The sequence below is a fragment of the Phyllobates terribilis genome, unplaced genomic scaffold (assembly GCF_046119375.1).
Source record: "Phyllobates terribilis strain yellow unplaced genomic scaffold, ASM4611937v1 Scaffold_2__4_contigs__length_985480577, whole genome shotgun sequence".
NCBI classification, from domain to species: domain Eukaryota; kingdom Metazoa; phylum Chordata; class Amphibia; order Anura; family Dendrobatidae; genus Phyllobates; species Phyllobates terribilis.
In genome coordinates, this window is record NW_027362762.1 from 945978520 (window position 1) to 945990987 (window position 12468).

The window sequence follows — 12468 nt, forward strand, 5'->3', positions numbered from 1 at the left end:
GTCCGCTGCGCCGCCGTGCAGTCACCGCTCCCTGGCCGGGGTCCGCTGCGCCGCCGTGCAGTCACCGCTCCCTGGCCGGGGTCCGCTGCGCCGCCGTGCAGTCACCGCTCCCTGGCCGGGGTCCGCTGCGCCGCCGTGCAGTCACCGCCCCCTGGCCGGGGTCCGCTGCTCCGCCGTGCAGTCACCGCCCCCTGGCCGGGGTCCGCTGCTCCGCCGTGCAGTCACCGCCCCCTGGCCGGGGTCCGCTGCTCCGCCGTGCAGTCACCGCCCCCTGGCCGGGGTCCGCTGCGCCGCCGTGCAGTCACCGCCCCCTGGCCGGGGTCCGCTGCGCCGCCGTGCAGTCACCGCCCCCTGGCCGGGGTCCGCTGCGCCGCCGTGCAGTCACCGCCCCCTGGCCGGGGTCCGCTGCGCCGCCGTGCAGTCACCGCTCCCTGGCCGGGGTCCGCTGCGCCGCCGTGCAGTCACCGCTCCCTGGCCGGGGTCCCCTGCGCCGCCGTGCAGTCACCGCTCCCTGGCCGGGGTCCCCTGCGCCGCCGTGCAGTCACCGCTCCCTGGCCGGGGTCCGATGAGTTACTGTAGCAGCAGGGAATTCTACGACTATTCGGCATTGACTTGGCCCAGACAATAATGTAAATCGCACGCGCCTCCAGACATTAGAGAAACATTAGTTTTATTGCTGCTTCACACGAAGGAGAAAAAAATGTGGAGTTGAGTTTAAGAAAAAAAGCCTTTTTTTTTTTAATAAAAATTTGAAAAAAATCCTAAAAAAATGTAAAAAAATAGAAATAAAACTAGTTGTGTCTGTCAGGATCCGTCTGCCTGAAGACGACTTTTCCTTAGAATATGTTGTTATTGTGGAGGGCTACAATATAATAATACATATCCTGTAGTATTATCGCCATACTGCTGCCGACCTGTCAAATACATTTTGCTTGGGTTGCTTTATCCACATAGTAAACAGCAAAAGCGTTGGAATTTGGTGTTTTTTTTTTATTACTGGTGTAACAGCGCCCTCTGCAGTCACTGTGATACGTTACCTCTACAGGCGCATGGCTTTCCATTCTCCGTACAGTACGAGGGTCACCTGCGGCAGGCGGAGCGGAGAGCCATCGATATCTTGTCCTACGTCATGGGCCCCAATTACAGGTACATTGTTCAGAGCTAATTTGCATATCTTTTATCCCAGGGAGCATTGCGCTTCTTTCCGCTATAAGGAGACACGGTGCCCCCCTAATGAGGAGGCAGTGGCAGGTTGTCACAGTGTCCGGTTTCTGCTCCGCAGGGAAGCTGTGAGGCTCAGCGTGGGGCCCTTCCTCGACACCCTTCAGAGTAACCTGCTGGAGACGACGAGGCGCTCCTCTGACCACGACGGCCCCCCGCACAGGTATGTAGATGCTGGTGGGAGGACACGGTGGTCCCCCGGGCGGTGCACAGACGCAGCTTCTCTTTCTTTTTCCAGGAAGCTCTTCCTCTACTCTACACACGACGTGACGCTCATCCCTCTCCTCGTGGCCTTCGGTATCTTTGACCAGAGGTGGCCGCCGTACGCCGCTGACATAACTCTAGAACTGTACCAGCATCAGCCTTCCAAGGAGTGGTTCACCCGCCTCAGCTACAACGGGAAGGTGAGACATCACGGCGCTGGTCTACAAGCGGCACAGCCGCCCCCATCCCACGCAGTCTTTCCTTTTTTTCTTACACTTTTTCTCCTGCAGCTGATAGATTTCTAGTGTTACCTGCAGCTAATCAAGTCTGTGCATCCTGAGAGGCAGTGTCCTGTATAGCAGATCAAACACTTTAATCACTTCTGCTCCAATACCAGGAACCTAGATTGCAAGAAGAGAAGACGTACTTTGCACTGAGAGTTTTCTTAATCCGACTCTTTATGGTTCTGCTGCGTGGTGCACGCGCAGCACAAACCGTTTCCCTGTCCCTGTCTCCGTCCTGGTTATTCACCACGTGCCATTACATAAATTATTTATTTAGGAGGGGAATGAGGCATGCTGGGATGTGTATTTTGTAGGCCTCATCAATCACTATATGTGGCATATGCACAATAAAGACTACAGATCCCAGCATGCCTCACTTCCCCACCCCCTCAAATTAAGTACTTTAAGGAGCAGAGTACAATGAGCAATTGGGATAGTAACACAGATGGGGAATTGTGTTGTAGTGCCCCCCCCCCCCCGCTCGAAGTGCGCGTGCACCCCCCCCGCTCGAAGTGCGCGTGCACCCCCCCCGCTCGAAGTGCGCGTGCACCCCCCCCCGCTCGAAGTGCGCGTGCACCCCCCCCGCTCGAAGTGCGCCTGCGCCCCCCCCGCTCGAAGTGCGCCTGCGCCCTAGCACACACAAAATACAAACTTTTTACTCACCTGTGTTCCCACCCCAAATAATTACTATACACCATTATGTAAATAACTTATTTGAAAGCAGTCGAGGCATGCTGGGATGTGTAGTGTTCAGCTCCCTGATTATGGACTCTTTCCTGATTATGGACTCTGCATCGTTATGCAAATGACTTATTTGGGAAGGGGGAGAGTGAAGCATGCTGGGATGTGTAGTTTCGTTGTTAGATTTCCTGAAACCCCGGATCCTTTGCGTTAAATGGCGCTGGACCGGATAATGCTGAATCCGTGAGGTTTAATCTGTCGAGGAGCCATTCATTCGATTATATGATATTGGTTGGGAGCGCGGCCTTCCCCTTTAAGACCATGCGGTGATTCCCTCCTATAACCTGCGTGTGTTATAGCTGTAAATCCCCGGCCGGGAGGTTGCAGTAATAACGCAGAGCGCGGCCTCCGGATCTTTGTTCTTCTATTGATTTTAGGATGGAATTAGATCACACGGCTCCTCCGCGCTCATGTCCGGACCGATCCTCCGCTCTGCCTGCAAATCTAATGAACTCTACTCATTGCCTGCGGGGCTCAACTTGTTCTACCACCATACTGTGGATGTCGGCCTCCCTCGCCGCCTCTACCCTTTAGGATAGCCCTCGTTCACTGATCCTACAATGTAATCATTCCTGTCTATATCCCAAAAACTCAAGGAGCTGCAGCAGGAGCCTCCCCCCACCTCCCTCCAAATCAGCCATGGAAGCCTATAAGGGAGAAAGGAAAGCGCTGAGAAACAAATAATTGCCTGCTTGGGAAGGGGTTAAATGGGCAGTAAATGAGTTTTCACCTATACTCCGATCCACTTTGCTTAAACTTGTAAGCCCCCAACAAAAGTGGGCGGTCGTTAAGTGAACCGCCCCTTTAAATGAGAAACGGCTTCTTTTTTTTTTTTTACACCTTTTTTTTTTTTAGCAAATTAAACCAGAAAATTAAAGGAACTTTACGTTAGAGCTTAAATTGCTCTCTGTTGTCAGCCCTGTGTTCGTCTCTATACACCGATGTGTGAGGTGTAAGATGAAACGTCCCCGTATTTACCGGGGATGCCGCATGGTGCAAAATCCCGATCAGCGAGGCTGAGGCCGTCATTTCACCTTTAATGTAAATCCCTTTAAGCTCTTCGCTCCCGTTCTTTGCGGCCGCCGTCATGATCGATCACTCGCAGAACAAAGGCTTCCATGAAGAATGTTCCTAGGGAAAACATCTGTGTTCTCTCACCCGACGGGACCGGACATTTGTAAGACGTCTATGTAATAGTGAGACTGCAGCCGACAGGTGGCGAGATGGAAGCGGAAGCTGAATATACAGTGTATGGAGAACCCCCCACAATACACATCAGCCCCCCATCATACAGCCGTAGACATTAATATGAAGTCGCCTCTCTGAAGATAATGGCTCCGGCTCTTCTAGGGAGGATTTCTACAAGATTTTTGAGGTGTCTGTGAGAATTTAAGCATTTGTGAGGTCAGACTCTAATGTTGGAGGGAGGGCTCACAATCTCCGGTCTTAGATGGGGCTGAAGTCCGAGCTCTGTGCGGCCGCTCATGTTCTCCCCTCCATGTTTGTATGGATCTCGTGCACTGGGCACAGTCATGGGGAACAGAACAGAGCTTTCCGCAAACTGTTCTTACAAAGCTGGAAGCTGAAACTTTAAGATTTTCCATCACTGGACTAAGGGCCCAACGCCGACCCCTGATAACAGCCCATAGCATTATCCTCCTCCACCATCTGTAGAGCGGCACAATGCAGTTAGGGGGTAACGTCCTCCTGGAGTCACCAAACCCAGTCTCCTCCATCAGAGAAGTGCGATCCGTCACTGCACTGAACACGACTCCTCCAGAGTCCAGTGGTGGCGGCTTTACACCACTCCATCTGACAGTCGGCATTGTGCTTGGTGATGTACGGTTGCATGAAGCTCGCGGTGGAGGCGCTGTTTGTGTGGTAATACCAGAGGAGGTCCGCACTCTGCAGTTATGGGGTCAGCAGAGCGGTGGGGACTTATCTGCCCTCTGCTCCTCAGCACTCGGCCCCCCGCTCTGTAATGTTATGGAGTCTCCTGAGTTGCTGCGGTTTCTTCCACTTCTCAGTAATATCATTCACAGGTGATGGGGGAAGATCCAGGAGGAAGAAATGTCATGGACGGACTTGTTACCCCGGTGGCTCCAATGACAGGACCGTGCTGGTATCAGTGAGCTCTGCACCATCGGCCGATCTGTCACATGATAGTAAAGGCAGACGGCATGTGGGGGGCCGGAGGTTATACACAGTTCCATTATACATGATATATCCATTATTTCTTTACATTGGAGGTTCTCGGTGCACATTTTGATCACATTGTGTGCGTCCACCAGCTGAAGGTGACGCTACACAGAGGGGTCTCTACAGGACACCATCTTTCTATCTAGATATAATCTCTTCTCCTTGATCTTGTCTTCCAGGAACAAGTGGTGAAGGGGTGCAGCTCCGGCCTGTGTCCCCTTGATCAGTTTGTGAACGCTCTCGCTGACTTCACTCTTAGTCCTGAAGACTACAAGACCCTGTGCTACTGTAAGGAGGAGGAGGAAACCTCTGCCGAGGCGAAGGAATCGCGCCCGATGTAAAACCAGGGCGGCCGATAGCTGCAAGAAAGTCCCAACGTCCGACATTTCACCGTCTACATGGACCTAAAAAGTTCCATCTCTTTCCCAGAACTTTCTGTACCCTATAGACCGATATCATCAATTCTGTACGTGTGCGTCTGCTGATTCAGTGTCTTCACGGTGCTTGTCTGGGTGACTTGCCTCTAGGAATCGTCCTTTTTACACCAGATACTGGAGAAATCAGTGACCCCTGATTTACAGGGGTGTGTCTGACTGCAAACTTGCTGACTGTTTCCAGTTAATACCAAGCAGAATTGTGAATGCAGCTCGGACACCCATCAAAGCAGTGCTGCGGATTTTTCCGCAATGATAATCCGCAGCGGAAATTTCCGCAGCATGTGCACAGCACCTGCGGATTATCATTGGGAAACATTGCAGACCTTTTACCAAGCGTTTTTTTAAGTGTTTCCACGGTGGAAATTACACTGCGGAAACGCTTAAAAAAAAACGCATAGTGGGCACACAGCCTAACAGTCAGAATCCGAAGAGTATAAGAGACGGGGGCTGCAAATGGCATCTTGTAACGACAAGTAAGTCGCCATGGAACCGAACCTCCGCCGATCCTAAGCTGCTCACATCCTCAGGGACACCTTCTGTATATTTGGTAATTTTTATTTTGTTAAATTAAAAAAAAAAAAACATTTCGGAAAAAAATAAAAATCCTTCCAAGTTGTGTGATGTTTTCTACTGCCCATAAAGGGAACATGAGCTCTCGCTGACACACAGCGTAAAACTGCACGACCCGACAGGGGTGATGTACCGGCCCAATATACCAAACAATATCCAGATGGAGGCGGTGACCGACTAATAACCCTGACCGTGGACCGGCCATCAGAATTCACAAAACACCAATCTGACATTACTACACCGAGTATAATCCTTTCTGAAAGTTTCCCTGCAGAATAGTCAAGTTAGCTGGACCAAACAATGCTCATCTTAATTCTGACGTTGATTTTCACTGTAAATACACCAGCCTTGTCAGGTTTATGTAATACGTGCAGTTTGTATTGTAAAATGCGCTGACAAGATTCGCTTTAATCGCACCAATACTACATCTTGAGGGATCTTGCTCCGTTCCATTTGCAAATCTGCAAACAATTCTTTATTGCTCTGGGTACGGGCCCCTACTCGTCCCCTAACTCATCCCAAAGGTGGTCTATAGGGTGTAAATCAGGTGATTGGCTCGGCCATTGCAACAGGTGAACATTTTTCTTTGCTAACCAATTTGTGACTAAATTGGATGTGTGCTTAGGATCATTATCTTGCTGGAATTTCCATCCCCTGCCTACTTTGGTTTTACCATGTGGCAGCGTTACATTTTCCAGTATATCCTTTTACATGGTAGCATTCATATTTCCATCAATTCTATGCAGAGGGCCAATGGCAGTAAAAGAAAAGCAGTACCAAACCATGACATTGCCTTCACCATGTTTCACTGTAGGTCTTTGGTATCTTACATCATTACGTTTTCCCATTGGGCGGCATATATAGTGCTGCCATCACTACCAAACAGACTGAACTTGGATTCATCCGACCTCAACATCTTAGACCAATCTGTCTCTTTCCATTGGCTGTGTTCTTTGTTCTCTGGCAAACTCAAGTCGGACCTTCCAGTTCTTTGCAGAGATGAAAGGCTTCTGGACTGGACCTCGTGCATTCAGCCCTACTTCTCTTAGCCGTCGCACCACAGTTTGGCGACTCACTTTGACCCCATATTCTTCCTTCATTTTGTGTGAAATCTGTACAGCACTTTTATGGACATCAGATACTGACTTTTTCTTAATAATGTGATCAGCTCTGGAGGACGTTTTCCGTGGTCGCCCACTTCTAGGTTTGTCGGCTGTTCCAGAACCTTCTTTTTTCTTTCTTTAATCTACGTGACACTCGACTCTGAGAACAGGTGAATTCCATGGCTCCTCTTTTTGGCTTTTGCCTGACTTCACCCTCAGGATAATCAGCTTCCTGACATCTATGGATACATTTGTCTTCGTCTAAACACACATACACAAGAAAAAATTTTGGCAAAATTCGACTACCCATAACAAAATATGCAAAACGTTTGGCCCAGCAAATCTTGAAAACTGACACGCAAGGGGATAAAACAATGTCAGACACAATTTTCTTCCTTATAGCTGACAACCATTTGCTTCCGGTTTACTAAAATCACCAGAAAAATGGCAACAACCAGACAGAAGGAATCACACTTTTAAAAAACAAATACAAAACTTTTGGTCGCCACTGTAAATACACTTGTGGTCCATACAAAAGAGCAGAGGGCACTCACTACAGGTAGAAGAAATGCAATTCCAGCTAAACAGGAAAGGGTTCTTTACAGTCAGAGCAGTCAGACTGTGGAATGTCCGACCACAAGAGGTAGTAATGGCCGACACTATAAGAGGATTTATATAAGGAGAAAGGTGGAACGTCAAGATTAATTATATATTTTACATTATATATCACACACACACACACACATACAAGATCGAGGTTTGTATTGTGCAGTGAAATGACGACCCCGTAACAGAGGAGCCGTTCATCCCGGACTGAGCAGCGCCATTAACACAACCTCGCATCTAATTTATCATCCACTTGAGGACATAAATGTTAAGTGGTGGATGAAGTAAAGCCGCCATGAAGCTGCGCAGCGGATGGCAAGAGGCGACGCTCATGAAATCAATTCCCACTGTGGATAATTAGCAGCAGAAAGCTGCGATTCTCTCTCGGTGGAGCGGTCGGGGCGCACGCAAAGTGGACAAAACTATGCCATGACTGCTTTTTTTACATGACATTTTCCATCACTTTTCAGCTTGTGCTGTATACATTGGGGGGCAGAAGGAGCTGTAATGGGTGAAACCAATGAAAGTTAACATCTCTATTATAAAGCTGGAGGCATATAGCACAGGATCACCCCATGATCAGTAACTGCACACATCAGTCAGTAGCTCCTCCTCTTCCTCTACGTCAGGGATGTCAAACTCCAACACACAGAGGGCCATAATGAAAAACTTGAGACAAATTCGCGGGTCAACCAGTATACAGAATAATGGGCCCACACGGTCCTCCATACAGAATAATGGGCCCCACGCGGTCCTCCATACAGAATAATGGGCCCCACGCGGTCCTCCATACAGAATAATGGGCCCCACGCGGTCCTCCATACAGAATAATGGGCCCACACGGTCCTCCATACAGAATAATGGGCCCCACGCGGTCCTCCATACAGAATAATGGGCCCCACGCGGTCCTCCATACAGAATAATGGGCCCCACGCAGTTATCCCCTAACCCGGTTGTCAGACCCCAATAAAAAGCCCCATATGAATGAGTCGGAGGTCTGCACAATTGACCTCAGTGGTGAAAAATTGAAGAAAAAAAAAAAAAGGTTTCTGTGCAAAACAGGTAACCAATGAAATTGACTTTTGGTCAGAAAACTGCCCACAAATAATTTTGGCATAGAATCAGTGCCGAAAATCTGAGGCAATGCTGTAATCATGGAAAATATACATTAGGATTTACAGGCCTCAGTAGCCTGACGACGTGACCCATAGCAACCAATCACAGAGCAGCTTTCATTTCTGAAGAACAGTTTCCCAAATGTAAGCTGATTGCTGATTGGTTGCTATGAGCCAAGAAGACAATCCTGTTTTGTATGAACCAAGTGATTATTAACATCTGATTTATATAAAGTTTAAGATCTACAACGTCCCTGTTCTCCGAAATATATCAGCCTTTATCACAAAACCGCTCCATGTTGTCCATAGTGACCAATCCTGGAGCGGTGATTGGTTGCTGTAGGCCTCAAATCATTAGACCCATAGCAACTAGCGCGAGAAATAAAAGCCATATTCTTGTTGCTATGGGCAACAAGGAAAGGTTTCCTGTCAGACAGATTTGATCACTGAGGCCCAATGTTAAAATTTATGGAGTTGGACTCGTTTTAAATTACAAAATTGAGGAATAATTCAGTCAGGGCCAAACGCTCAACATGGAGTTCACTACGGGCTGGACGCTGCCGTTGTGGTGTAGTTCATTTTGTGCCAAAAATGTAAAAAAAAAAAAATGTAAAAAAAAAAAAAGCATGGAATTTAGCAGGAGGGGGCAGAGCCCAAAATATACCACGTCCTACAAGGCAAGGGCAGAAAAATGCATACGTACAGTGGGTACGGAAAGTATTCAGACCCCTTTAAATTTTTCACTCTTTGTTTCATTGCAGCCATTTGGTAAATTCTAAAAAGTTCATTTTTTTTCTCATTAAAGTACACTCTGCACCCCATCTTGACTGAAAAAAAACAGAAATGTAGAAATTTTTGCAAATTTATTAAAAAAGAAAAATTAAATATCACCTGGTCATAAGTATTCAGACCCTTTGCTCAGACACTCATATTTAAGTCACATGCTGTCCATTTCCTTGTGATCCTCCTTGAGATGGTTCTACTCCTTCATTGGAGTCCAGCTGTGTTTAATTAAACTGATAGGACTTGATTTGGAAAGGCACACACCTGTCTATATAAGACCTCACAGCTCACAGTGCATGTCAGACCAAATGAGAATCATGAGCTCAAAGGAACTTCCCAAGGAGCTCAGAGACAGAATTTTGGAGAGGCTCAGATCTGGCCAAGGTTACAAAAGAATTTCTGCATTACTCAAGGTTCCTAAGAGCACAGTGACCTCCATAATCCTTAAATGGAAGAAGTTTGGGACCACCAGAAGTCTTCCTAGACCTGGCCATCCAGCCAAACTGAGCAATAGTGGGAGAAGAGCCTTGATGAGAGAGGTAATGAAAAACCCCAAGATCACTGTGGCTGAGCTCCAGAGATGCAGGAGGGAGATGGGAGAAAGTTCCACAAAGTCAACTATCACTGCAGCCCTCCACCAGTCGAGTCTTTATGGCAGAGTGGCCTGACGGAAGCCTCTCCTCAGTGCAAGACATGAAAGCCCGGATAGTTTGCACAAAAACACATGACGGACTCCCAGACTATGAGAAATAAGATTCTCTGGTCTGATGAGATGAAGATAGAACTTTTTGGTGATAATTCTAAGAGGTATGTGTGGAGAAAACCAGGCACTGCTCATCACCTGCCCAATATAATCCCAACAGTGAAACATGTTGGTGGCAGCATCATGCTATGGGGCTGTACAGAGATATCCTGGATGAAAACCTCTTCCAGAGTGCTCTGGACCTCAGACTTGGCCGAAGGTTCACCTTCCAACAAGACAATGACCCTAAGCACACAGCTAAAATAACAAAGAAGTGGCTTCAGAACAACTCTGTGACCACTCTTGACTGGCCCAGCCAGAGCCCGGACCTAAACCCAATTGAACATCTCTGGAGAGACCTGAAAATGGCCGTCCACCAACGTTCACCATCCAACCTGACAGAACTGGAGAGGATCTGCAAGGAAGAATGGCAGAGGACCCCCAAATCCAGGGGTGAAAAACTTGTTGCATCATTCCCAAGAAGACTTATGGCTGTACTGGCTCAAAAGGGGGCTTCTACTCAATACTGAGCAAAGGGTCTAAATACTTATGACCAAGTGATATTTCAGTTTTTGTTTTTTAATAAATTTGCAAAAATTTCTACATTTGTTTTTTTTCAGTGAAGATGGGATGCAGAGTGTACATTAATGAGAAAAAAATGAACTTTTTAGAATTTACTAAATGGCTGCAATGAAACAAAGAGTGAAAGATTTAAAGGGGTCTGAATACTTTCCGGACCCACTGTATATCTCATACATTGGAAGCACGACTGCCCGCATCGAGTATTCTCAGGCCAATATGTTAATTTTTCTGGTTGGAAAAAAAAGTGTGTGATTTTTAGCCCCCTTTTTTTTTTTTTTTTTTTTTTTTTTTTTAATAAGAATGTGCCTTTTTTTAACACTGTTTTAATGCGCTTTTCGATTATTCTATGCGGTGTAGCAATCAGGGCTGTGGAATCGGAGCCCATTTTGGTGGCGTCTTGAGTCGGTATAAAAAGGACCGACTCCTAAAATATATAATAAATTGGGTACAGTAGATCAATGCAGTTTGTGGGGAATATTTTTTCATAAGAATTTGGGAAGTTATGAAATGTCCTATAAATGTCTGTCCTATTCCTGATCTAAGGGTCTAGACTTTTAGCTGAGATGAGGAGTCGGGGGTTTGGCTTACCCACTCCACAGCCCTGCTAGCAATAGAGGGTGTTTTGGTCATATTTCCACAGTAAAAAAAAATGGAATAAAACGCCTTTTCAGTAATTTACATACTGGAACTGCGCCCGGGATATTGACGCTTTTTCCATCATGTTTTAAAAAAAAAAAAAAAAAAAAAAAAATGAAATAAAAGCAACGTGTGATACATAGACGCGTTTTTCTATTCAAATGAAGGTGAAACGTGTTGCAAGGAAGTTTGTCGTGTTTTTCTGATGCAGATTTTAGCACAGAATCAGCTCCAAAAAAAAAAAAAAACACATCAAAGTACTCCGTCTGGACAATATTGTTTTTTTGTGCTGAATTACTGTGATGGATTTTATAGAAAATTTGCTGCAAATCTATAACGGAAATTTCCAAATGAAATTTCAAATTCTCTTTTAGTTTCTGAAAATTCCAGTTAAAATCATATGGAGATAGTAATATTATTTTAAATTCTGTTTTAATGTACATGATTATGGGGTCGGCCATCTTGTCCGAAGCTATTAACGGCATTTTGAGATTTGCTTTACAGCAGCCACAATGATCATTGTCAATAGTCTGGAGAAGATTCATTGATTTCTATGGTGGCATGTTGAAGGCACGCTGTTTGTACAGCAAGTATTCCCACCTACAACGAATGGAGAGATATGTAATTTTTATGGTAGGTCACTTCACCTGTGAGAGAATTAAAAAAATATAAAAAATCACATTGTATTATTTCTCTATGATTAATTTGCATTTTATTGCATAAAAGTATTTGATCACCCACCAACCAGCAAGAATTCTGTCTCACAGTCCTGTTAGTTTTTCTTTAACCCCTTTACCCCCGAGGGTGGTTTGCACGTTAATGACCAGGCCAATTTTTACAATTCTGACCACTGTCACTTTATGAGGTAATTACTCTGGAACGCTTCAACGTATCCCCCTGATTCTGAGATTGTTTTTTCGTGACATATTGTACTTCATGATAGTGGTAACATTTCTTCGATATCACTTGTGATTATTTGTGAAAAAACGGAAATTTGGCGAAAATTTTGAAAATTTTGCAATTTTCAAAATTTGAATTTTTATGCCCTTAAATCAGAGAGATATGTGACACAAAATAGTTAATGAATAACATTTCCCACATGTCTACTTTACATCAGCATAATTTTGGAACCAACATTTTTTTTTTTGTTAGGGAGCTATAAGGGTTAAAAGTTGACCAGCGATTTCTCATTTTTCCAACAAAATTTACAAAACCATTTTTTTAGAGACCACATCACATTTGAAG

The 12468-nt window shown here is 46.0% G+C and overlaps 1 protein-coding gene across 4 annotated transcripts in view; it reads left to right on the forward strand.

Annotated features, from left to right (window-relative positions):
- Nucleotides 1-5702, forward strand: part of ACP6 (acid phosphatase 6, lysophosphatidic) — a 37957-nt gene extending 32255 nt beyond the window's left edge. For all 4 annotated transcript variants that reach the window (XM_073668502.1, XM_073668500.1, XM_073668499.1 and 1 more), the window contains exons 8-11: nucleotides 1046-1146; nucleotides 1283-1384; nucleotides 1460-1625; nucleotides 4829-5702. In XM_073668502.1, coding sequence (XP_073524603.1) covers nucleotides 1046-1146; nucleotides 1283-1384; nucleotides 1460-1625; nucleotides 4829-4990 — 531 coding nt within the window. In that variant the 3' untranslated portion in view covers nucleotides 4991-5702. The remainder of the gene's footprint in view (nucleotides 1-1045; nucleotides 1147-1282; nucleotides 1385-1459; nucleotides 1626-4828) is intronic.
- The last annotated feature ends 6766 nt before the right edge of the window (nucleotides 5703-12468 follow it).